Below are 24,996 nucleotides of genomic sequence, written 5' to 3'. Positions count from 1 at the left end.
GAGAACGAAGCGCCCGCTGTCCCCGAGTTCAAGATGAATAAAGTGTAAGGGAAGTGGTAGCTAACTCAAGATCAGTATCCGAAGGGCGGTAGATGGATGTTCTTGAGATCAGTCTAATTATTTACTACAAGCCGCTTTTGTAACTCATTAAAATCGCGCGTCTTTCAATGCATTTTAGCAATGACTCTGGAATGAAATTCTTTTTCCTGGTGCTGTTTTACACTTGGTAGGGAGTAAGTCGGCATCAATAAACCGCGCAGGGTAGCACGCAGAAGTAAAGTTTATTTAGGTAATTAAGCCGTTCTCAAAGTCAAAGTTGAACCTTGCTATGGAGTGTTTGTTGGGTAGTAGCACCTAAACAGGGGCACCCTCTTCGGCGTGGCTCCGATCGTAATTTCCCAACCAGTTGAACGACTTGCAAACATGCGCCGAGCCAATACCTAGCGTACCGTTTCTGCCATCTGCTTCTGCGTAGATATCACTGCCCTCTAGGGCGGTATCACTACAGCAGAGTAAGGTAGAGTGAAGGTAGCTAAAGCATTCCAACGTATACACAGTCGGTTTCACCTTATGGCTGTTGAAATCGAGAAAGACGTCTAGAATCGAAAGCTGAAGCCCGGTAGTTAGCGAGAATGGGACAAAGCGAAACGGAAGCGGGTCAAACAAGTGTCATGGGCAACCTACTAGACAGTCTAGCTGGTGAAACATTGACATTTGCGTTGCGGGAGCAGAAGTATTCACAGAACTGACAGCTTGTACTGCTATGCCTGACCAGTCCGCTTGGAATAGGGTGCAGAATTAGCATGAGTAGCGTCAAGTCGGCAAATCGATTTCAACATACAAGGAAATAGTCTCAGCCAGTTCCTTCGAATGGCATCTTTGTCGAGCTCGTCGAAGTTCTGTGCTAATGGGTTGGTCCATGACTCGTTCCAGAATATACGGACCTGCTTCGAATCTGTAAAGGAAAGGTCTGTTGTGAGTAAAACGTAAAGTTGCGTGAATTCGAGATTTGTTTGGTCGTCGGAGGCCTGAGAGAGACACTAACATGATGTTTTGTCATTCTGGTCATCCGTCAAATTGAGGTCAGCACGATTGATGCCTGAAGTCATGACACTTGGCATCATCACCAGTTTAGGTATGGCGATAGAGGCTGATAATGAAGTGACTAGTGCGCCTATAAAGAGAAACATGGTTGGCGTAGATGGAGCGCTGAACGAGTGCTCATACAACGCAGACCCATTGGATATGCAGAATCTGATCTGAATTGTCATGTAGACTGCGGCGACACGCGATAAATTTATACCACGCGCTTCTAGGTGATGGAATGATGGATTGTAACTCGTTTCTTACGGAAGATGCAGATCAATAGAGTTCTGCCTCGAGATGCGACCTTGCAAGGATGTATCCAAAGCCATGATTCGGCGGTAGAAGATACGCTAAAGTATCAGTATTTAACTTCGAGAAGGGCGAGTTGCTAGCGAGTGCAGCGCTTCGGTTGGGGTGTGTGACTCTTGAGGCAAACTCCCATAAATGTTCTGTTTACACATACTTGTGCCCGGCACCCGTGACTTGGGTTTTGGTCACTGGCCATATGTACACACCGCCTATATGAACACTTTGATGCTATTTAGACTATTATTATTGCCGTAGGCGACGCAACGGTTTGTTTAGTCTTGTATGTAGTGGCTGGGGGCAACTTGTATGCTATATACGACTTCCTTGCCTCTTTTGCTGCTATAATAGCATACACCTTTTCTATGACCTTGTGGTCCTTTTTGTTAGCTGACTTTACCACTGCTCTGGCTTGTGAGATAGGGTTAAGTCGCTGCCGGGCCACTATTTTCCGCCCATTACGTACTGATAATACCCCTCTAGTCTGTAGTCTCTTATTTCTTTTCCCTAGCTTGGCGGGCTCTGTGTACTTGGTCTGCTAATTGGGTGCGGCTGAGGTTATTATGCATAGAGTAGTTCTGCTGACTAGGTAAGTGCCCTATAGATAAATATTGTTATATTCTATGCCCTCTTCGGAGCATTCTCATCTGCAAACTTCAACAAGTCATTGAAGCTTTTACAAACTCGCGCAGTTTCCATTCCAGCCTGCAGGTGAGGTTCCCTCGTGGAATCACCACAGCATAAGATTTCCTGCCTAATAAAGTCAAAACAGTGCAGTAGGTGTCGCATAGGTTGTTTCGGGAGTTGGCCGCTCTGGATCCTATTGAAATCGTTGAGAATTGACGTCTGCAGGCACTGCGTTAGTATGAGGGTTACAGAATCGGCCGATAAATCAAAAGTTGCATTACAAAACAATGAAGCTGATGAAATACAGAAATACTGTAGACTGTCGGCTTTTCTGGCCATTCGATGATTAATGGTGGCGGCAGGAGGGAAAGCTGAGGGTCATCGACCTTCAGAAAGCCGCCACCGTCTTTGCGAACCAAGTTTGTCAGCGTACTCTTGAGAAACTGGAATAGGCCACGTACGAGGAATCAAAGAATGGAGACTATGTATAAGATGGTGCCATTCACTCTCTGGCACCGCGCCATGAAGCCATCTTTGTGGAGATGGCCATGAGACGGTTAAATTTGAGAAAGTCGTCTTTTGTAATGGAACTAGCGATAAATGATTATCTATCTGTTTCGTATAAGGGGAAGGAAGCTTTTTGACAAACATTCAGGGACAAGAGCATTGATCTCGGAGGCAACTGGGAACCCAGTTGATATTGGCGTTAAGCCCCCGTGCTCCTTATTCATTGGGGATGATGAAATATTAAGTAAATAACCAAGGGCAATGCCGATAGCTACACCTAGCTGGATCTGCCACCGTCGGTTTCTGCTCTTGGGCTGGTCATTCGGAGGCTTTGCGACGCCTGAAAAGTCTGTATTGAACCCCACCAGCGGCTGCGACTCGACCGAGTGTCTTCTTTCCATCGTAGCTGTGGCCGTGATCATTGATGGCATGAAAGGTTCTCATACCTCATCTTGGAAGAGGGAAATTACGCTCCAATCCTACCACCAAGAGGCGCCATTGCTAATTTAAAAGTACAATAGGGCTCACCACTCGTTCCATGTCATTTCACAAGCTTTGCGCCAGGGTATAGGATTGACCTCCCAGGATCACCCAGGCTGCTCACCTCATCGAGTGCCAATATAGTAGATACTCTATACTATGCATGAGCTACCCTATTGACCCGGAGGATTCGTTTGGTCATACCTTGGCCTGCGGTACCCATTTTTGTACTAAAAACGCCGACGTAGGAGCTTTGAATCACGCAATTGGCAGCGGTTATCAGGCACACAAAATGTAGGACCAAATTCAGATCAGCAAAGTACTAACCCACTTACTCCCTAAGTCTCTCGCTTACACCCTACACAGACCATCGGCTAGCCCTTTCTACAAAACAGAGGGAACACAGGTATATCTCTGTTAATTCTTAATGTATTTGAAATCTAAGAGCACTAATCAACATGTTAGAGAACTTTAATCATATGGGGAAAATAACGAGTAGAGGTGCTGTGGGTTTTAATAAATCGTAATTATTATATCATCTATGAACTTCAACTTGAGAGGATTCAAAGTTAGGCCGGGGGATAATGACTCTATGGAATGAGTTTAGAGTGGGTCAGTTGGTACTCTAGTGGGTAATTACTGGTCTGGTCCCGTACTTTGGGTGTATGTTAACCGCCCAGTTGTTTCGAGTGATTTTCGGACAATAAACTTCAATCGACTGCATCATACTCCTGGTAAGATTGGACCGAGTCTGAGTCTAATCAGATACAGGTCACTTGAATGCGTCATGTATTTTGGTCTTATGTGACTATTACGTGGACGTCACTTAGTCGCTCTTACCACTTTGTCTTCGTCGGACCTTTCGTCGGAGACTTGCAATCGGATTGCTGTCCATCTACCTGGTTATGAATAAAGTGTGCTTCAATGATAGGAACAGCGACTCTAACTACTCTCTGACCAAGGCTTGTGCCCAGAATACGAGGAATCGATTAGACATTGACCTGTGTACTAGTCTAGCAAGTCACTCTCAACATGCAGGATAGATTACAAGAGCCTTGGTAATGATTTCCTCCGGCGGTCTATGACTCGTGAGAACCGACCCGCAATGCTTGGTATGATCATAGCTCAAACCCGAGTGTAGCGGCTTGCCAGCCTGTATCAATCGGTGCAGCCGCCTCCACGAGTAAACGCAGTGAAGCATGTGGTTCTCGTTCGTCAGAAACGTATCCGTTAAATCATCGGAGAATTCCTTCTCTGTCTTGACTTTCGTGGCGTGAGCATCTGCGTACAGAGTCCAGTTCAAAGCGCGGAACTCCTCTGCCAGCTCTTGATCCAGGCATCTTTCCGGCAGCCACGCGAAACTGACGGGATCAAAGTGGCAGCCACGGGCTCTGGCTTCCGCTGCCGTTTTACCGCACTGCTTGGTGCGGTAGTCGGCTGCGTCATAGTTATACAGTGGGCTTTTACTGTACTCGAAGACAGCGGCGAGAGAGGCGAACCATATAAGTCCCACCACGAAAGCCCATATTGTGCTTTTTGAGGCGTATCGCCGACGTGATGCAAGTTCTTTGTCGTCTCTGGGTGCTGCAGGATTGGAGACCGCAGAATAAAGGTGTCTATTTGTTGAGTTGTAAAACCACTTCATGGTTGCACGTCTAGCTTCGAGTATTCAGACTGCGATTGAACTACGAATCATTCAGTAAATTTCGCTTCTTGAGACCTGAGACCCCGTACAGAACCAGTTTTGTGGTAAACGACGGAGAGGACTCACAAAACAGTCTGTTGAGCGTACTCGCAGTTATCGATGACGGAACTTATACTTATCGCGTGGAGGACATATGACAATAGATTGTTCAGAACTAAAAAGATTTACGCCTTTATAAAATGGCGGTGGCGCTGGGGGTTGATAGTGTAAAGCATCAGGTTGAAATATCGGCGCCGACTCAGACACTAGAAACTTGCCGAATGAATGAAACAGAATGCGAGACTAGTAATGGTCAATCTTCTTTGAACGATGCGTAAAATGGGTGGGTGCTCGTGCCGCGCCTCCACTTACTTGGGAGCAGCAAGAGACACCCACTTACGTAGGTGCAAGCGAAAGTGATAGTTTCTTTGGCAAGGGGGGGGGTATGTATTTCGTTCGTCCCTTGAGGACCTCTTTGCCGGGGGTCCAGATAACTTTCAATCAGGTACAGCTGATATAGAGGGGACATAAGTGAGTGTCTTCTAGAGAAGCCCGTCGTTGGCAGGGTTTCTGATTGATTAGTTATAGGTAAGAAGCACGTATTCACTGTCAGGAGCAAAGCTCGGGATTACCTCAGGTGAGCGAGAGAACAATACCAGGCTGTCTATTTACTCCGCCGATTACCATATAACATATAACGCCGAAAGCTTGTTGAGTCAACACGGTCAGCGAGTAGGTAAAAACCTTGGGGCATCAAATTCCCGTTGAAGCTTTACTACCAGTAGGCAAGGTTTTAGTGGACGGCAAACCTTCGGACTCCCAGACACAGGGACTTTTATGCAAATCCGCCCTTTCTGGATGCTGCGGTGAGAATGGATTCATTCTGGAGGACTTACCATTGGAAACGCGAAAGTAGTTGTAAATAGCTCCTTCGATAAACTCAGCCGGTTTTACAGCAAATAAACCAAAATCGGAGCTGACAGGATGCGGCCCCACCTGTGTTTTTTATCTTCGACATTCTATCTAGGTGTCTTGTCGTTCCGGCAGTATATTGTGGAAGTGTCAAGCGTTGAGGTGCGACGAAATACAAAGGTCAATCACTAGATCATTATTGGCTAACGCTTTCTGCAGACCATCAATCGGGTCAAGGAATCGATTTCAGGCAACACGTCTTGTTTCCAGAACTCAAGTTTGCATTTCCGGCATCAATTTGACAGTGAAATATTTCCTGGATTCTCGCTAGACATTGAAAATGCCAACGGCCCAGACGACTACACCCATTGCTTCGAATCTATCAGCGGGTTCGTCAAAGCCTGGCAACCACGGACTTATGCTCCGGCGTCATGGAATGATTCAACAATCGAAGTTGACACGCCTAGTCCACCGTTGAACGCCAGTACATTGCACAGCATGACGGGTGTGAAGGACTTGCACGATTTAGGCATCACTGGCAGAGGACTTACAATAGCCATGGTTGATACAGGCGTTGATTACCGTCACCCTGCCCTTGGCGACGGGATCGGAGAAGGCCATAAGATCCAGTACGGCGTCGACCTCGTTGGTGACGAGTGGCAAGTAGGAGGTGTACCGCAACAGGGTCCAGATCCATACACGGAGTGTACATGCCACGGGACGCACGTTTCAGGCATTGCTGCTGGCAACCAGTCATCTCTAGGGTTCGTTGGTGTAGCTCCTGAGGCTAACCTAGAACACTACCGCATTGCTGGGTGCCAGAGGACCCCTATTCAGTCGGACGTTGTAATCAGAGCCGTCCTTATGGCTCATAGTCGGAAAGTTGATGTTTTATCACTTTCTCTAACGTTGAAGTCAGGCCCTTACCCTGATGGTACGTCATGATCGTAATGGACCAAACGTCCAACTTGAAGGAATGCTAATTATTGAAATGGTAGATCCCTTGTCCGAGGTCCTTACCAGGATTTCGCAAGAGGGAAAAGTCATCATCGTAGTGGCATCTGGCAACTATGGATGGCAAGGTCCTTTCTCTGCTATGGCACCAGCATCAGCTAGGGACGTCTTAGTTGTAGGGTCAGTTAACTCGGTTTGTTCGGTGCAAAGCCGGCCTCGAGCAAGCTTTTTAGTCAATAACGCAAGCGGAGAAGTGTCGCAGTTGAAGGAATTTGCATGGGCTCCTGCGACTCCAGGCAGATTTCCAGATTGCCTCGCTTTGCAAGCGACGGCTCTAAACACATCCATCCTAGACGATGCATGCTCAGGCTCAGAAAACCTTCCGTGGTTTTCGGACACTGCTGTGGTTCTTGTCCGACGCGGCGGCTGCACATTCGACGTCAAAATGAAGAATCTCTCAGTAAGAGGTGCTAGATACGTTCTTATCTACGATAACGCGGACCAGCCCCTCTTCGAGTTCGATAATAAGTTTGACGGAATACTTGGCGCCGGCTCAGTCACTGCAGAAGTTGGACAAGAGCTGATTCATGCTCTGGCTATGGGATCCAATCTCACAATGAGAATGGACTCAGACTTCCAGAACCTACCGTTCATCAAGGTGAGCGGAAATCCCCGCCCCCCGGGTCAAGTCGACGCCCGAGGTTCATGGGGCCCTACTGGTTTGGGAGACAACTTACCCTCTCTTTTGGCTCCTGGGCAGAGCATATGGTCAACCTTACCGCGAAGCTGGGGTGGCTATGGTACTTTGTCCGGCACGTCTATGGCAGCACCATATATTGCCGGTTGTGCAGCTCTCGTTAAGGAAGTTCATCCCGACTTCAGCTCCTCTGAGATCATGACGTTGCTGACCAGCACGGCACGACCGCTGAATTTTAATGATGGGACGAATAAGACATACGAATTTCTAGCTCCCGTCGTACAACAGGGCAATGGTGTCGTCAATGCCCTTGGGGCGCTTAGAACCACGACGACGCTCTCTACCTCTCATCTGGCTTGGAACGACACCGAGTTTTTTACTGGAAGTGTATCCTTTGAGGTGCAAAACAACGGAAATGAGTCGATTGCGTACTCACTTTCTCACAAGCCAGCTGTTACCTTCCTTGCACTATCCCCTAATCTCCAGAGCATTACGCCGTGGACTAGGGATAACTCCTCTGCGTTGGCTTCCGAGGAATTTCTGCAGAATTTGCTGGCGGAAAGATACGCAAACATCACAATATCACCTCAATCCTTGCGAATCGAACCAGGTAGGTCAGCTTTGGTTCAGGTGACGGCTGATATCAAGGGTCTGGACGATCTAAGCTCCCGCTGTCCCCTCTACAGCGGGTTCATCCACGTGGACGACGGCGGAAGTGGAGCGGGACTCACTGTCTCGTACATGGGGATCGGATGCTCAATGCGTCAAATATCCGTCATGCCTCAGGAGTGGAACCGAACGTTCGTCACCGCGGCCACTACGAAACAAGCCATAGGCGAGTCTTATGATGCCGTGCCCGTCTCGCCAAACACGACATTCCAGCTCCAGGGCCATCAGACACCAATGATGTACGAGAACTCTTCGACCTTTCTTCCGACATTAAATGTGGAACTCGCTATGTACAGTCGGGCATTTTCCGTAGAGGTCCTTCCAGCCGCAGCTTCGGAGGAAGAAGGTATCTCAGTCTTTTCACTGGACAAGACTGCTCAATCTGGAGGCTTTAGCCGCTCGACCACGAATTTTTTTGGGTGGAGTGGGCAGCTGTCGAATGGCTCTTGGGCTGATGAGGGGATGTACAAGTTCAAAATATGTGCTTTGAGAGCCTGGGAACAACGTATACAGGACCCTGATGCTCGGAAAGATTGCGTTGTTACGAACTCATTTGGTATACACTATGGAGGGTTGGGGGGTTAAGTTTTGTGAGATTCGGCTTACAGTACAGGGGTAGAAAGCAAAAGCCCCTGCTTGTTTCTGCTCAAGTTATCACTCAGTAGTGTGAGAGGGTAACCTAACTCACATCTAATTATCCCGCACATTTAAATAGCCACCATCACAACCAATGTACAGTTATCCATCAGCCCTACCACGCACCAAGATACCGCTTTTTGATTCAATACGTAATCTAGACCCGCGGGCTTCATCTGGACTACCTTCTGCATCATTAGACCTACGTCTCTCTTCTAAAGCGGGTCGTCCAGCTTCGTTACATAATTCATAACATAGAATACCATAGAAAGACCAGCTAAGTTCGTTAGAAGGAATATAGTGTCAGTGTTATAGCGCACAGTAACTGCCAGAACCAGGCAGTATCTGTCAATCTGCTTGTGATTTCGGTAAACTTGTAGCAGCCTATGCTAGTTAATTCGGTTCTTTCGCACAAGGCCCATAGTGCTTTGAATCAACAGGGATATTATTTCTTGGTCTTGCCGTTATATCTAAAGCTGTACTTTATACACAGTCACGCTGCAACTATGTATTTAACACCGATGAGCAACCCGGTTTGCTTTACAGTCCAAGGCCTCTTCAAGTATCATAATATCTTCGGTAAGATGTTGTCACTAGATATAAGTGTTAGCTAGTTGCTATAATAGTTAACAGTGTCAATTTAAGTGCAGTAACAGCTCAAACACACTAAACACCATAGGTTCAATTCCCATAAGGGTCCTCTAGTCAAAAGTTCCACAAAGGTCTGAGAATCTACACCACCTATGATTGGCGAGATGTACCCAACTAGGTTTTTTTACAAAAGTGTGTCAGATCTGACTTTCTAGGTCAAACCTGGGGGGTTTGTAACGAGATATAAGTGTTATTTACTGCCTACGCAACTAACGGTATGCCTTTAACGTAACAGATGTTTAATGTCAGTGAAAACATTCTCCCATCGACAGTATCGCCACACTGTGTCCTTGTCACAGGACTATGTCGACGTTGTTACTACCTGAAACACATATAGTAGGACAATAAACGTACTTCACTAAACATAGAGTCAACAGCCTGACCCTCCTCCTGTGTGGAAGAAATCTTCACCGGGCAGCCGGTATGCCTCCTGCCGCTTTCCTACTTGACAAGAGAAACATGAGTAAGACTGGTAGCGGAGGAAGAACAAAGTTTTCATCCCTGATACTGGCGCAAACTATGGACAGCAAGGGAATCCATCTAACACAAGAAGACTAACTCAACATCCCGGGGCCCGCCGGTGGGATTTGAGCTAGCCCCACCCAGTATACCCCTAGGTATCTCTCTCACATTGCAAGATGCACAAATGGCATGGGAGAGTTTGGGGCTGCTGGCGACTTCAAGTCCGTGCACCGCTGCGCTGAGTCTCGCAAACAAAAATGTCCTTATAAGATTTCTTCTGAACGTCCAATGTCTACCTATGCGCGGTCAAACAGTGGATGGTTCCCTCGGTATTGTCCCTTCAACTACATTTCAGATAGGCCTGACATGGATCGCCCTTTCCCTTATTCACGTCTGTCTTATGATAGCATACCGGGCAACGACGACTTGGAGCTGCTGGACGTCGAAGCACACTGCCTCCAAGAACCCAACACTCTCGAGCTGAAGGATATGCTGCTACTCACGTCTCCGAGCCTCGGTCTGCAAGTTTGTTGGTTTTTGCTAACGTCAAGCGGCACGGTCAGTGCGTCCCAACTCATTCACAGATTCCCCGCAGTCATTTTGACGTCAAATAGCCTTACTTGATCTCACTCGGTATTCCCAAATTTATGATATCCTTGGTATGGATCACGGGTCCGATGTTTGGCGCTTTTGTGCAGCCAGTACTCGGCGCTCTAAGCGACCAGTCACAGCACCCTTGGGGAAAGAGGAAGCCTTTCATCATTTACGGCTCTGCTGCAGCAACAATATCCCTTCTGGTCCTAGCTAACTCTTCAGAGCTCACAAGCTGGATGTGGTACTCAAGCCTTGAGAGTTCCGACAACTCTGATCATTGGCAAACACAGATCCTCGCCGCGGTTTTGGTCATCATTGTTACGCTTGCGCTGACGGCATACGCTGTCGGAGTTAGAGCGCTCATCGTGGACAACTCCCCTCCCGCCCAGCAATCTGCAGCAGCTTCGTGGGCTATGAGATGGAATGTGCTAGGGAATGTCCTCCTGTCAGCTGTCGGCTTCGTTGACACGCAGTGGTCATTGTTTGCGGACGAGGGCAACGCCAGATTCAAGATACTTGCCATAGTGGTGGCAGCCTGTACAGCTAGCACTGTCGGACTCTCGTGTTGTTCTATCTCGAACGAAAGGAACTCAGTCGCTCGTGAACACCAACCCGGATTCATGCAACTATGTCGGTCTGTTATCTCACCGATTGGACTGGCCAAGCAATGGTGGCAGCTTTCTCCTCGCAGTAGACAGGTCTGCGAAATCCAATTCTACGCTTGGGCGGGCTGGTTTCCCGTGCTGTATTACATGTCAACGTAAGCCAACCGATACCTCAATATTCTTATGATACGAAAACCTCGTGGTAACTAACAAGACTATTTCTAGATTCGTATTGGAGACAGGTAAGTTCGTGGACTTTCTCCAAGCTATCGAAACTGACGGCATCTTAGCCCTTTCAAATGAACTAGAACATAGACACCGAGAGATGAGACAGCCTGATCCAGCTCTGATCGAGGACGCGGGAAGCTACAGCTTTTTTGCTTCATTCGCTTTTGCTTTGGGAGCTTTCTTTTCCAGCGTTGTCCTTCAGACATTTGACTGCGCAAAGCCGGCTCTCACTCGGAACCCATCTCAGTTGTGGCTCGCCTCGCAGTGCTTTTTGGGCTACTGCATGCACCTTACCTTGGTCGCCCGGAGTGGAGCCATGGCCATCGTCGTTGTCGCTTTGATGGGCGTCACAGCGGCCGTGACGATGTGGGCCCCTTACGCTATAATCAGCAGCGAGATCTCGGAGCTATCCGCGAGTAAGCCGCACAGTGATGTTGCGTGGATCCTGGGTCTCCATAACATGGCGATATCTCTGCCTCAGATTGGGTCTACCCTTGTATGCGCACTGCTCTTGGCGGCGCTCAAGTCGCTCCAAGTGGAGAATAGTATGGCCTGGGTCTTTCGGCTGGCCAGCGTTCCTGTGTTTTGGTCAGCATACCTCATATACAAGTTGCATTGATGGTTTTCTAATGAACAGACCACTTTATTTAATGGTCGTTTTTTTTCCTCATATGTACAGAGGTATCTAAACCAAAGTTGGGCTCGGAATCTCTTGACTCTCTACAAATAGAAATCAAAATCATGTATCTGGTAGGCTGAGATGTTCCTGACTGTCCGTCCTGAGCTAATGCTAGCCACTACTTTTCTGGCACTAGTGTTCGAAGGAATATATCGGTAAAGTGAATATCAAGCCAATAGTCCTTGCGTTAGCCCACGAATATCAGTTATGGTTGTCTCCCCGAGATGAAGGGTGGTATGTGGACCAAGCATTTGTTGGGATCATCCGAGGACGAGCTCACTTTTCCGAGTTCTTCCCATGTCTTGTCAGCTTCAGGAGTCGACGGACCTCGTAAGATGAGATCAAGTTCAATCGTCAGTTGGTAAATCCAGTAACACCGAATGAGAACCACCCACCAACAAAGCAACGACTACGTCCGAGTAGGACATCAAGTCAAGCCTAGTCCAGCCACCTCTTGATGCTAGCCTCAGGCAAAGATGGTTTCGACCCAATACCTGTACATGCTTCACTCTCTTGCGGCGGCTCTCACAAGACAGATGAACCCGGTGAACCTACTAGACACACTTCTCATGTTTTCGCAAATTCGAGGCTTCCACTGCATCCTCAAAAGCCTTCGTGATTTGTATGGCCTGGATTCTTGATCGCTTCGCGACCCTAGTACCTGTGGTATCTTGGCTACGCAATCATACTAAATATACTACGAAGTTAGGCGGTGCCGAACAGCTCAAAAACCTCACGCGATATCCCGCGACGACATCTCCGAGCGCAAACCTATCCTCTTTCATCAAAGCCTCATCAACACAGTGCTGCCTGCCCCCAATAGGTCCAGGTATATTCCCATTCGCAACCAGCACGTCCCGCTTCCAAAGCCACGCGCAGCGGTACAGGTGAAACTCCCATGTCGTCCAGACCTGTATATCGGGGCCGAGATGTTGTAACTCATCGGGCGATACCGCACGAAGATTGCGACGGTCATGGATGCCAATATCGGTTTGCGGGTGTGTCTCACCAAGGGTACGGTTTCCATAGACGAAGAACTCCCAATTGCGTACTTGACTGAACTGATTGTTTTGCTATTGATGTGTGCATGAAGGAAGCTGCCACGTGCCTGTGGCCATCTCGAACATGCAGCCCTTTGATAGTGCCGTGTCGCGATTTTGGCCGCATGGGTACTGATTGGGTAAGAGCCGTTGCTTCTACCCAGGCGGGATCACGGTAAGGAGAGAAACCATTCGAGCTTAACGCATCGTTACTGAGGATATTCGTTTCTGGGGCCCAGCCGGCCAGCAGTGCGACAAGAACCCGGTGATCAGGTGTGTGCTAAGTTGCGCGATGCGCAGATATCAAACTCGGATTGTCATTGAGTGAACTATGTTAACCGTGGCGGATGATGGAGTTATCCTAGCACTATATATGCAGTATTTTTCTGCATTGTTCAAGATAGTTTTGTTACCCGAGTTGCTAACTCGTAGCATTTACGTGTGATTGCACATTGAGAAATTTTTTGAAGCCTTTGAAAGCATCGTTTAAGACTTTATAGATGTAATGATTACTGCTGAAATAAGTCAAGGCACCCACTCCTGGCCTACCCCTAGATCTGGCCTACCACAAATATGCCGCCCAGCAACCGAGTTTCTATATAACCCCTTACTTTGGACTATTACAATATTTCCTATTCATCCCGCTCCTCTCGCCGGCCTGCTCCCGCCCCCGTCGCGCGTCGGCGGTCGAACGCGGCAGTTCCGACATCTCGCCCGTCACCGGGTGCATGACGATGAACCAGGTCTCTCGCACGTGGCCGCTTGGGCGATCCGGAAGGACCGGCCCGCCATGTCGAAAGGGATATTACCTCTGACGTGCTTTGCGCCGTACGGTGCCGACCACCGCTGGAAGGACACCATGATGTTGTCCAGCATGGGGCCGTGGCGCCTCGAAACCGGCGGGCCCGGTGAGACTCCCTTTTCACATACTGTGTCCTTCTTTCTAGTCTAATATCAGGGGCAGGGCGTCTTTTACTATCTTGAGATGAGACTCTATCAGCTCAGAGGGCTCGGTTCTAGTATATACTAATTCTCCCCTCCCATCTGGCTCTCATCAGGGCTCTCTCCTCCAACAGCGGCGGATTCCGATCAGTCGTTTCCCAGCATCCTGCGACGTGCACGGGCCACAATCTGACCACCTTTTGGTCTGCTCTTCGCGACAGCTAACCCCCAGTGGATGGATATAAATGCGGACGGTGTCTGGGTCCATCCCAGTCGGTAGCTGTCGGAAGAGATCATGACCACGGCGATGATGGACGAGGACGTCGATGAAGAACCGGCCACCCGAGGCACGGATGAGGTCGACGTCTTGGACTCGCTAGGTGATCTATACTTGCAAGTCGGCGGGGACGTGGAAAAGAAGGCAAAAACTTACCTTGTGTGCTCCAGGTCCCTCGCCCGGGTGTCGACGGTCTTTGAGAAGATGCTGTATGGTGGCTTCGCCGAGTCGAGGCCCACGGACGCCGCGTACAAGCGCTGGACGGTCGAGCTTCCAGACGATCGCCAGGAACCGACGGAGCTGCTGCTCCACATCGCCCACGGCCGCTTCGACAGGGTCCCCGAGCAGCTCGAGCTCACCCGGCTGTACCAGTTCCTCGTCGTCGTCAACAAGTACGACGCGGCCGGGGCCACGCGGCCGTGGGCGCGAGGGTGGCTGGAGTTCGTCCAGGCGGCCACGCTGAACCCGCTGCTGTTGGGGGTCGCCTACGAGCTGGGCCATTTGCCGACGTTCGAGATCATGATGCGCAAGATTGCCGACGAGTGCCTCGTCGACGACGACGGGGACCTCGTCTTCGGGTTCGCCAGCGATCATAGAGAGGCGTACTCATACAAGCTCCGCAACATTGAATATCTGGCCCCGCCGGGTCTACTAGGTACGTTGTATCCCCGCCCTTATGGCAGACCAACGTCATGGTTAGTACCATTTCCATCTGACGGCAAAGAGTGTGTGCAGAGGACACGGCGTCGACGCGCATGAAGCTCCTCACGACGATGCTGGAACCCTACGCGAGCCTCTACGCGACGCTCAAACACGGCGACCGCTGCCAGTCATCACCGCAGGACCCCACGTCCGGCCGGCGCTGCGACAGTATCCTCCTCGGCTCGCTCATCCGGTCCTTCGCGGCGCAGGGGATCGACCTCGCGGCCCCGGATCCCGCGGCGGCTTACCGCGGCAGCGCCGCCACCCTGCAGGCCATCCTGCCGCGGCTTGAGCTATACACGTCGCAGCACCCCGGCATACTCCTGACCCAGCCGTCGTCGCCGCTGCCGTCGCCGTTCGGGCAGGCCCCACGCCCGCACTTCGGGTTCGTCCAAGCCGCGTGCAAGCAAGAACTAGAGGCGGCCTTGCGGGACGGCCTCGAGAGGTCGCTGGTGCTGAAGGGCCAGGTGATGTTCTCGCAGCCCAGGCACGGCGAGTATCTGCGGAAGCAGGCGTCCAAGACGGGGTTAACCCAGTAGCACTGCCTTTCAACTCTGTACCGGTCACCGAGTGTTCATCCAGGGATCAAATGTCAGACAGACTTGCAGTTTCGACGAAGGAGCAGTCGACCTTCGACAAGACTGCTTTGGATATCATGCAGTATATGCCGATGGTGGAGCATCACGCGAAGTCACAATCAACCGCATCAGAAAGACGCATTTCCAAGCTCTAGTTTCCGACACTCGCTTACTACGTACGTTCTTGCTCACCCCGGCGACTGACATGATGATATGTCATGAAGTGGAAGAATATCTCTTGGCCACATACTGTGACACCCGGCCACTCTTCACCTGCTGGCGCTCCAATGGATCAATCATTCCTGCCTCATTTGGAAATCTCTCAACCGTCCTTTCCCATCCTCTTACTCTTATAGGCAATTACCAATTTTCACTCAACTTCTCTCACAATTTTGCCTTCACCCTCACTCAACCTTACTCTCACCCTCACTCTCACTCTCACCCTCACCCTCACCCTCACCCCGTCCTTCAAACAAGCTCATTCGCATGCTTCCACTCACGCGAACTCAGTCTCTCACCTTGATCCATACAAACCCACTCTCATTCTTCGAACATCTTGGCATAATGTACTTTAAATTGGAGTCTCCCCAAAAGGAGCATGTCATGGAGGACTCTGCCGCAGTCACGACGACTCAAGATCCCACCTCGACCTCGGAACCAGACTCGAAGCGGCGAAAGCTCGAACTACCCGACCCAGAGCCCGTCGTCAGGCTCGACGGAAATGGTGATTTGCTTCTCTTCGTCGGCGCCGCTCGCGTCGGCCAGGCCTCCACTTACCTCGTCTGCTCGAAAGCCCTTTCCCGTTCGTCTCCGGTAATGCAACAGATGATCTCTGGCCAGCTTGCCGAGCCCCGGCCTCTTCAAGGTGATCAGGGCAACCGGTTCATCGACCTCCCAGACGATCAACCGGTCCCGATGCGGCTTATGCTGGACATCATGCACGGAGACTTCCAAAAGGTGCCCCAGGAGATGGAGCTCCAAACCCTACATGCTCTCGTCATTGTCATGGACAAGTACGACGCTCTATCTCTTGCTCGCCCCTGGGTTAAGGCGTGGCTGGCGAGCGTCAGGGGCAGCGGAGACTACACGAGGTTGCTCTCTATCGCCTGGGCGCTTGGTGATATGGGGTTGTTCAGCACGATGACCTCTCGCATCGTTGAAACATGCACCATCAGCACTGACGGCGGCGACCTGCTCACGAAGTCGAATATACCAGCAAACAGACCTTTAGGCAGAAACACAGACCCCGAGCCCCATTGGGACCTCCTCGTTGATGCGACCGCGCCCTTGGTCCCAACAAGCGTGATCGGTGAGTGTGACGATGCATTCTGCCATGTTCCGGTCGTGCTGGCTATTGTACTGACACGGTGGGCTCCAGAGAGAATGGCAGTCAAAAGAGCACACTGGATCTTGGCAACAATCATGCCTTATAGCAGGCTGTACGACGAGTTGAAGAGAGGCAATTGCGAATGCCGCTTCGTTTCCCGCCACTTCCGCAAGACCATGTCTCCCCGTTGCAGAGCGCTCGCCCTCGGCTCCCTCATTCAGGGGTTCCTCGACATGGAGATCAACATCACGACGGCGAACCCGACCTGTGCGTACAAGGGCAGCCTTGAGTCGCTGATGGACCGGATCGGCAAACTCGAGATTCTCACGGACCGTAACTGCGATACGTACAACCACGACGAGTGCGCGCGGATGCAGGAGGCCGTGAAGCACAAGCGCATCGCCAGCACGTCGATGACGCCGCTGACATGCGTCGAGCCCGACTACAGAACGCACATCAGATCCCAGGCTAAGAAGACTGGACTTTCTGGCTAGAGGGACGAGAGAATGAGAGGTGTTTGATGGAGGAGCGGAAGCCGAGTGGACTGGGCAGAACGATTCTTTCTTCTTTTTCTTTTTCATCTTTTGCCGTTCTGGACGAGTCGCTGCTTTCACGGATAACAGTACGAGCTTTCTGGGCGCGAAGACGACGTCGGGGAAAGGATCTACAGAGACGGCCGTCTCTGCATACAAAAGCAAACGGAGCGATTGTATACCGCGTTACCTTTACCTTGTTTCTAGCATTTATAATAGCCATAAGCCGCAGCCTTCTGTGCGAATTCCTTTTCAGTATTGGTACTCAACTAATCATCCCCTGGGAACCAGAGTCGAGACCGTAGAGAGGATGCCTGCTCCGCAGGGAACCCGAGAACAGGCGCCCGAGTCTTTTTCCCCTTTCCCGTCTCCGCTTCGTTTCCGGACCGGCTGCGTCGTCGTTGCAGATGACGGCATTTACGAGAGACACAGCAACAATGGAGGACGAACCAGCAAACAACAACAGGGGTGGCTTCGTGCTCTCTCGAAGGGATCGGGACCAAAGACAGAGATAACCAGAGCATCAAGAGTGTCAGCCGCTTTCCCTCCCCGCGATATCTTGCCAATGACTTGAACGATGACTGCAGACGGCTTTCCCAGTGGATCACAAAAAAGCAAGCATTTTTTGGAAACCCATCATAACCTGTGACGGCCAAGCTGGGGATGTTTCTGTTTCAACGTGCCGGTTGAAAAATAAAAATAAAAAAGCTCAAATGTGAAATCCGTGGCGGCGCCCTTGTAGACTGCGAAGCGACGAGAACCAAAATCCCCGATATGCAAATCAACCACGGCGTTATTGGCCCATCCATTCGTTACGCATCCCCGAAAAAAGGGTTCGGCGTGTAGCACGCCATCGACCGAGACGATGGTGAATCAATTGCGTGAGCGGCACGCAATGTGACGTGAGCCACTACGACGGCGCGCACAGTAGCATCGGCCCCATTAAATATGCCTGTTCCTTGCTTCGTCCTCTCCTCCACCACAACGGCGGCCGTAGATCCAGAGGGGGGCCGGGTTGAGGAACACAAGAGGCTAACTACCTATGACGGGGGGTGGTGGAGAGAGTCTTTGGAAGACAAGAAGAAGGGGGGGATATGACGGGACAGAGAAATAAGCTCAAAGCGCAAATGTTCATGGCGTCATCCAAGCCTTGGGGGAAAGCTTCAGAGTTGAAACTAGAGCCAAAGCCCAGGTAAGCGGGCTCGAAGAAGCGCGATGAAGTTGGCTTAAGCAGCTGCTCGCGTGGCACACACACACACACACACACACACTATCCGACTGGCACATGTCCTCGGAACACCTCCATCGGGGTCGGGGTCGACAATGCCGGGTGAAGCGGCCTGTCGTCATTCCGCTGTGGATCGTCCTTCGGGTTGTCACCGAGAATGGGGAGGGGAGGGAACGGAACCCCCTTTTCTGCCTATCGACGCCCTGGGACTCCTCATCACGTCTTTCTGACGGCGACGTCTCCGTGAGCTGCTTGGGCCAAAGAACCCGGCAGCCCGGGTCAGCGCGCAGGAACCGTCGGGGCCCTATGTTGGAAGAGTTTTACCAGGAAAAGACTCCTTATATAGAATGCTGTGCCGGCAAACGGGCTTTGGTAGACCGGCCCCTCTCCCTGTTGTGCTAGACTGCCACCCTCTCCCCCTCCCCTCGTACGCCATTTTCTCGCCCGCCCGCGGGAAAGGTTGAAGCAAGAGATATGTCTTCCCAGCAGTCGGTACCCAAGGCCTCGCCGCCGGGGTCCGTCACCTCGTCGTCCGACCGCGGCGCGCCGGACTCGAAAACGCCCGTGGCCGTCGTCGACGACGACAAGCGGCCTCCCGTCGACGTGACGCCGCCGACAACGCCCGCGCTCGCGACGCAGGAGACGCAGCGCATGGAGGCCGCGCTCGGAGACGCGATCCTGCGCTTCTTCGGGATCCGAAAGGGCCCCAAGGCCGACGTCTACGACCTCGACGCGGTACGTCGTTTCCCGCCCCCCGGGTACTTTTGAGAAGAAAAGAAGAGAAGAAGACACAAAAGCTGACCTTGGCTTCTTGAAAAGATCGCTACGCAACCCAGCATCTGGGACTCGGAAAACGTCGAGGAATACAAGAGCCTCTACATCCACCCGCAGTGGGAGAACTGGTCCGCCTTCGACCCCAGCTTCCGCTGGACGTGGAGGGAGGAGCGAGCGGTGCGACGCAAGGTCGACTGGAAGATCATGGTAAAAACGAAGCCTCCAATGTGGATGAAGAAGAGACAAGAGAACCAAACTAGGGACTTTGCGCTGACCACGCTGTTGTGCTGTAGGTTTGGGCCTGTATCATGTTTGCGGCTCTCAACATTGACAGGAACAACATTTCCAACGCCGTGTCGGACAACATGCTCGACGATCTCGGCCTGACGCGAGGCGACTACGTGAGTTTCTTCTACGACTTGTGCGACCAGAGAGGGACTGTTCAGGATCTGACGCACATGGACGAAAAAAGAACATTGGTCAAACCATCTCGCGAGTTGGTTTCCTCGTCGCTGAGCTTCCGTCCCAGCTGATCTCCAAACGGTTCGTTTTTACGATTCCCCCTTTTACCGGACCGCCAAGAAAGTATTTCGGCTGATTTGTATGGCGTCTCTGCGTTTGCGCGTGTAGCATCGGCCCTGATCTGTGGATTCCGATCCAGATCTGCCTCTTCTCCATCATCTCCGGCGCCCAGTTCTTCCTTAAGGGCCGGGCCTCGTTCCTTGCGACGAGATACTTGATGTGAGTTCAACAGGAAAGAGATCGGAACGATTGTTGTTGGGGGGGGGGGGGGGCTTTCCAGCTAACAAACCGGACCAAAACCAGCGCGTCGTTTCAAGGCGGCTTCATCCCGTAAGTCTTGGGCCCCCCTTTTCTTGGCGATATCCCATCACAAAACCTGCGACTAAGCCCTCCTGGCAGCGACACGATCCTCTATCTCAGCTACTGGTACACCGGTACATCGGTGAGTATATTCTCAACGTGCGATTTCTTGGGCATTTCTCGGACGGCTTTGTTGATCTTTTGCAGCTTCCGATCCGTCTTGCCTGGTTCTGGATGTCGTCGCAGCTGGGTACGTCGTCCCCCGCGAACCGTCGCCACACCCCCCCCCCCTCCAGGCTTCTTTCTTTCTGACGTGACCCCAACCAGTCGATATCGGAGTCGGTTTCGCCGCTGTTGGACTTGTATCCATGCGTGGCATCCTAGGCTACGAGGGATGGCGGTGGTTGTTCCTCGTCGAGTTGAGTCTCTCTGCTTCCGGTACCTGCTGAAGACCATTTGCTAACCATATTTTAAGGGGTGCCTTCACTTGTAAGATGAGCAAAAGTGTCCGCGAAAGTCCCCAAAACTGAAGTCTTCTTTTTCTGTTCTAGTCACCGTCGGACTGGCCTCGTTCTTCCTCATGCCTCAGTGCCCGGCCAAGACGAAAAGCTGGTGGAGGCCCAAGGGCTACTTCACCGAGAAGGAGGCGAAGATCATTGTCAACTCTGGTGAGTTCGATCTAAACCCCCTCCCCTCGACACCATGAACGAGCTCAGCGCGTTTGCCGGTTCTGACTCGACAAAACCCACCCACAGTGATCCGCGATGACCCCCAGAAGGGAGGCATGTACAACCGGCAAGGCCTCTCCGTCAGGCAGATCTGGGAGTGCTCCAAGGACTACGACATGTGGCCGCTCTACGCCCTCGGCCTGCTTTTCGGCCTGCCCAAGTACCCCGTCAGCCAGTACCTGACGCTCTCGCTGCGCGACCTCAAGTTCAACGTCATCCAGACCAACCTGCTGTCGATCCCCAACATCATCGGCTCCAGCGTCACGATGCTGCTCATCACCGCCGCCAGCGAGCTGCTGAACAACCGCAGCTTCGTCGCCATGGCCGAGGACGCCTGGCTGCTGCCCTGCTTCGTGGCCCTGATAGCGTTGGCGGACCCGATCAGCCCCTGGGCGTACTTTGCCATCGCCACGGTTCTCCTTTCGTTCCCGTAGTACGTTGCTATCCGGGACGGAAAATCGAGAAGAAGAAAAAAGCTAATGAGTGACCCAGCACGCACCCAATCCAAGTTGCCTGGACTAGCAGAAACGCTGGTTCTGTGCAGAACAGGACGGTTTCCGCCTCGTAAGTTCGCATGGTTCTCCGTTGGGATCCCCTGACGTATCTGACCAATACAAACCAGGCTTTACAACATGTTTGTGCAAGTCAGTGGCATGATCGGCGCCAACAGTAAGTACATGACACCCCCCCCCCCCCCCCCCGGCTTCACGGAACGAGAATGCTGACTTTTGATAAGTCTATCAACCGGACGATGCGCCGAGATACTTCAAAGCCAACAAGGGCCTGCTGGTCATCTGCATCTGGATGTGTGTAAGTAGCGTTCCCCTCTTCCTACACGGGGCTCAAGGCGGGCATGGGAAACTCACGTCATTCTCAGTTCGTGCAATACCCCTTCACGTACTTCTACTACCGGTGGAGGAACAACTCCAAGGCCAAGCAGTGGGATGCCATGACGCCCGAACAGCAGCACGAATACCGAGCCAACACCACCGACAAAGGAAACAAGCGGTAAGGCTTCCCTTTGTCCGCTTTCCGACATGTTGGTTTCTAATTTTTCCTACCTGGCAGGCTCGACTTCCGCTTCGCAACCTAGGCTTTTGTTTGGCGGTGGGGGACGATGGATGGATACATCATAGACTATGTTGTTTACAGGTCTGCGTTCTGGGTTTGTAATGACAGGGAGCATTACAGATGTCGGCTTTCCGGTACCTGTATAAGATTCTTTCAAAGAGTTTTTGCCGTGGCCGAACCATCGCAGTATTGCGACAGTAGCTACGCCTGAGTCGATATCAAACACACAATGCATTCCACGTTGTTTATTTAGCGGTGAGAGACCCGTTCGTTAGCGTGTGTAAATATTTTCTTCTCTCTTTGGCTCCAGGACCAGGGTGTTCTACAACTTCAGAGTCTCTTGGGCTTCCTCTGGGCGACTACAACGGTAGCCCTTAACACATTTGATTTGGCGAACCAGTCGAAGAACTTGCCGGCAACCTTGAACTTTGCCATCGAGATTCCGAACGGCCGCAGTGCTTCCTCCTGGGCCCTGATGTGGTCGACGAGGCCGGAAAAGACGTCATCCGTGACGTCCCGGAAACGAACGTGTCTCCCGTCATAGCCGGCCTCGTCCAGCTGCTTCTTATACTCGGTCTCTGTGACAAACGCACCCACGGGGCAACCCATCGCGAGGCCGAGGAGTTTGACCAACAACTTCTGCCGGCCCGACGCCGTGTCGCTCAGAAGCAGGTCGAATGCCATGAATGAAGCGTCGAACTCTCGAGCCGCATACTCGAGTATCCGCCTCCTGTCGGGGAAGAAGTGGTATAGGCTGTCCAGGGCGAGCACCCAGCGCGCCTGGCCCCCGGGGCGCGCGTCCGTCAGGGACGTCGTGGCCGACTTGACGCCGGGGCCCCACGTGTCCGGTCTCGCCGCGTCAGCCTGGAAGACTTGTATGGACTCATCAGGGCCCCCGGGTTCTTGGGAGGCGCGGAATGGCTTTTCGAGGGCTATGCGGAACTGCGACGGGTTCAGGGTGAGCCCCACGTAGCGGTACTCGTCCCAGCTGCTCTGGCGGACGAGGCGAGCGAGTTCCAGCGACTGGTCGCCGCAGCCGATTCCAAGGTCGAGGACGGCCAGTCTGCGTGTCGGATGCTCGCCTCTCAAGACGCCTGCTTCGGCGAGCACTTGGTGCAAAAGAGCACGGCAGGCCTGCTGGAAGTCCCGGATGCGCTGACCATCGTCACCGGTCCTAGACGGGGGGGGGAGGGGCCGCATTAGAGATTAGGCGCAAGGAGGCGGTGTGCACGAGAGCGTCTCGAGTAAACTGGACGGGTAATAGACGTACCAATAGCCCATATTCATCCACATTGTAGTAGACGGCACCTTGACGTTGAGCTTCCAGTGGTCGTTGTCGTACACGCCATTTTGTAAGAACTTGAGAGCAACCAGAGCGACTATAGAGAAGACGGCCAGTAAGCTGCCAAAAAGACCGAGAAAGAGGCCCCTCCAGAATTCTGGATGAAAGTTGAATGAGTTTATCATGGTGTGGGTGAGACAGTTGTGAGTTCGAGCCGAATGCGGAGGGGGGGATCTCGCTCAAGGGGATCTCACTCAAGGGGATCTCACTCAAGGGGATCTCACTCAAGGGGATCTCACTTGAAAGTACACGAGTCGAAGGATGAGAGAGAGAGAGAGAGAGAGAGATGAGAGAGAATGAGATAAGAACACCTGTCACGTGTCATGTCAGGCCCACTCACTCGGGGTTCGAATAGCTGATGTCTCTCGCTCACTTCATCCACATGTAGGACGTTTATTTCAAGTTTCATTTCATTATATTCTTTCCCCATTGTGTAGCATCGATTGGGGCGGGCACAAGTGAGCGTCTACCCAGGCCGCCACGGAACCTTGACGCCAAAATCATCGGCGATTCTCATCGCCGAGACCAAACACCCCTCGAGGAGAACCATGCCATCCCAGCACCAGGCCCCCGTCAACCAAACGTTATCTTGGCCGTTCACCCATATCGTTGCGGCCTCGGCGGCCAGGTCCGTCTTCTTGTCCTGGTCGCCCGACTCGCCCATGATCCTCCGTACGATCGCCCTGCTCTCGGCCGTCCTCAGGGTCCTCGTGAACCTGGCCGTCCGCAGCACCCTCTTCGCGTCGGCCTGCGGGTCCAACGGACAGGTGCTCACCACCGTTCCTCCCGGCATCGTGTGCAGTGCCTCTGTCCGCCCCCCTTCCGCGGCGAAGTCGGTACGCAGACAGATCGCCTGCGGCGGGATGGCGTTCCCGCGGTGATGCGAGCAGGCCTTGGGGTGTCTGCTCTCGCCGTCGACGACCAGGCTAAGGGCGTGGTCCGGCGCCGAATGCGCCGGTCGTAAAATCGAGCTCTCCACCCGGATCGTGGGTATCCGCTCGAGCGTCTTCCTCAGGGGAGCGAAGATCTTGCCGGCGACGTCCGGCGACACGGCGAGGATGACCCGGTCAAACACGTCTTCCTGGACAGGCTCGACGCCACTCCTCGTGCGCTGCCAGTGTATCCTCACCCTCCCGTCCGTCGTCGGCGCCACTTGCGCAACCCAAGCGCCCAGCCGAACGTCCCTCATCTCCCTCGCCAACCTCCCTTCGACCTGATGGACACCGCCGCAGACCGTGTAGTGCTGCTGGCCTTGCGATAGCTTCTTGTAGTTCACGACGTCGCTGGCGGGGAACGCCAGGAGCTCGTCGTGTGAGCAGGTCGACACGGCGCTGAGGAGAGGGAGCAGGTAGTGCGTCACGTAGCGACGCGGCAGCCAGACCCTCCGCAGGTACTCGTCGAGCGTCTCCGCCTCGTCGGACCCCTTGGTCACGGGACGCACCAGGAAACATACGAGGGTGAACCAGAACTGGCAGACAATCAGGTACAGTATCTCGATGAGGTGCACCAGCACCCCGCGGCTCCCCGGCCAAGGGGGGATTTGGTGCAGGTTCGACGCGTGCACAAAGTACTCTCCCGTTGCTCCGCCTGCGGCATCCGGCTTGCGAGTCGGCAGCGCCTTGGCGAAGGAAAAAAGGAAGCGTATGGGATGGTACGGGATGCCCAGGTGGTCATACATGCGCATCACGTTTGCGTAGTACCCTCCCGCGAGCGCGCGCATGGGCAGATCGACCCGTTCGACATGGCCGGACCTCTCGTCTCGGATGGCGACCGACGCCGAGTCGAAGGATAGACTCTCGGCCTGCATCAGGTCAGCGCTGTGAGCAAGTTCTGGCGGACCGGATCCCGGAGCCCT

General features: G+C 52.5%; 8 protein-coding genes across 8 annotated transcripts; 5 read left to right on the top strand and 3 right to left on the bottom strand.

Moving 5' to 3' along the window:
• Positions 1-4,033: 4,033 nt before the first annotated feature.
• Positions 4,034-4,651, bottom strand: GLRG_08175 (uncharacterized protein; the record flags this gene model as incomplete). The annotated part of the gene is made up of 1 exon (XM_008098860.1): positions 4,034-4,651. One exon carries the CDS (start codon positions 4,649-4,651, stop codon positions 4,034-4,036), a length of 618 nt encoding a protein of 205 aa, XP_008097051.1.
• A 2,350-nt stretch (positions 4,652-7,001) lies between these two features.
• Positions 7,002-8,507, top strand: GLRG_08174 (serine endopeptidase; the record flags this gene model as incomplete). The annotated part of the gene is made up of 1 exon (XM_008098859.1): positions 7,002-8,507. One exon carries the CDS (start codon positions 7,002-7,004, stop codon positions 8,505-8,507), a length of 1,506 nt encoding a protein of 501 aa, XP_008097050.1.
• A 1,653-nt stretch (positions 8,508-10,160) lies between these two features.
• On the top strand, positions 10,161-11,717 carry GLRG_08173 (uncharacterized protein; the record flags this gene model as incomplete). Its single annotated transcript, XM_008098858.1, has 4 exons — positions 10,161-10,229; positions 10,286-11,025; positions 11,096-11,112; positions 11,161-11,717. 4 exons carry the CDS (start codon positions 10,161-10,163, stop codon positions 11,715-11,717), a joined length of 1,383 nt encoding a protein of 460 aa, XP_008097049.1.
• A 2,337-nt stretch (positions 11,718-14,054) lies between these two features.
• Positions 14,055-15,277, top strand: GLRG_08172 (uncharacterized protein; the record flags this gene model as incomplete). The annotated part of the gene is made up of 2 exons (XM_008098857.1): positions 14,055-14,691; positions 14,772-15,277. 2 exons carry the CDS (start codon positions 14,055-14,057, stop codon positions 15,275-15,277), a joined length of 1,143 nt encoding a protein of 380 aa, XP_008097048.1.
• Positions 15,278-15,880: 603 nt separating this feature from the next.
• On the top strand, positions 15,881-17,137 carry GLRG_08171 (uncharacterized protein; the record flags this gene model as incomplete). The annotated part of the gene is made up of 2 exons (XM_008098856.1): positions 15,881-16,625; positions 16,695-17,137. The coding sequence occupies 2 exons, from the start codon at positions 15,881-15,883 to the stop codon at positions 17,135-17,137; spliced, it is 1,188 nt and encodes a 395-aa protein (XP_008097047.1).
• Positions 17,138-18,878: 1,741 nt separating this feature from the next.
• GLRG_08170 (major facilitator superfamily transporter) lies at positions 18,879-21,821 on the top strand (the record flags this gene model as incomplete). The annotated part of the gene is made up of 17 exons (XM_008098855.1): positions 18,879-19,139; positions 19,224-19,385; positions 19,472-19,579; positions 19,651-19,721; positions 19,809-19,919; positions 20,004-20,030; positions 20,100-20,142; positions 20,208-20,250; positions 20,328-20,418; positions 20,476-20,489; positions 20,552-20,668; positions 20,756-21,161; positions 21,221-21,292; positions 21,351-21,397; positions 21,465-21,538; positions 21,606-21,736; positions 21,797-21,821. 17 exons carry the CDS (start codon positions 18,879-18,881, stop codon positions 21,819-21,821), a joined length of 1,803 nt encoding a protein of 600 aa, XP_008097046.1.
• Positions 21,822-22,129: 308 nt separating this feature from the next.
• Positions 22,130-23,266, bottom strand: GLRG_08169 (uncharacterized protein; the record flags this gene model as incomplete). Its single annotated transcript, XM_008098854.1, has 2 exons — positions 22,130-22,973; positions 23,070-23,266. The coding sequence occupies 2 exons, from the start codon at positions 23,264-23,266 to the stop codon at positions 22,130-22,132; spliced, it is 1,041 nt and encodes a 346-aa protein (XP_008097045.1).
• Positions 23,267-23,607: 341 nt separating this feature from the next.
• On the bottom strand, positions 23,608-24,948 carry GLRG_08168 (uncharacterized protein; the record flags this gene model as incomplete). The annotated part of the gene is made up of 1 exon (XM_008098853.1): positions 23,608-24,948. One exon carries the CDS (start codon positions 24,946-24,948, stop codon positions 23,608-23,610), a length of 1,341 nt encoding a protein of 446 aa, XP_008097044.1.
• Positions 24,949-24,996: the final 48 nt, after the last annotated feature.

Source organism: Colletotrichum graminicola (genome assembly GCF_000149035.1).
Source record: "Colletotrichum graminicola M1.001 genomic scaffold supercont1.36, whole genome shotgun sequence".
In the NCBI taxonomy this organism is placed as follows: domain Eukaryota; kingdom Fungi; phylum Ascomycota; class Sordariomycetes; order Glomerellales; family Glomerellaceae; genus Colletotrichum; species Colletotrichum graminicola.
The sequence above is the reverse complement of the archived record's forward strand: the minus strand, read 5'-3'. Positions and strand labels throughout refer to the sequence as shown.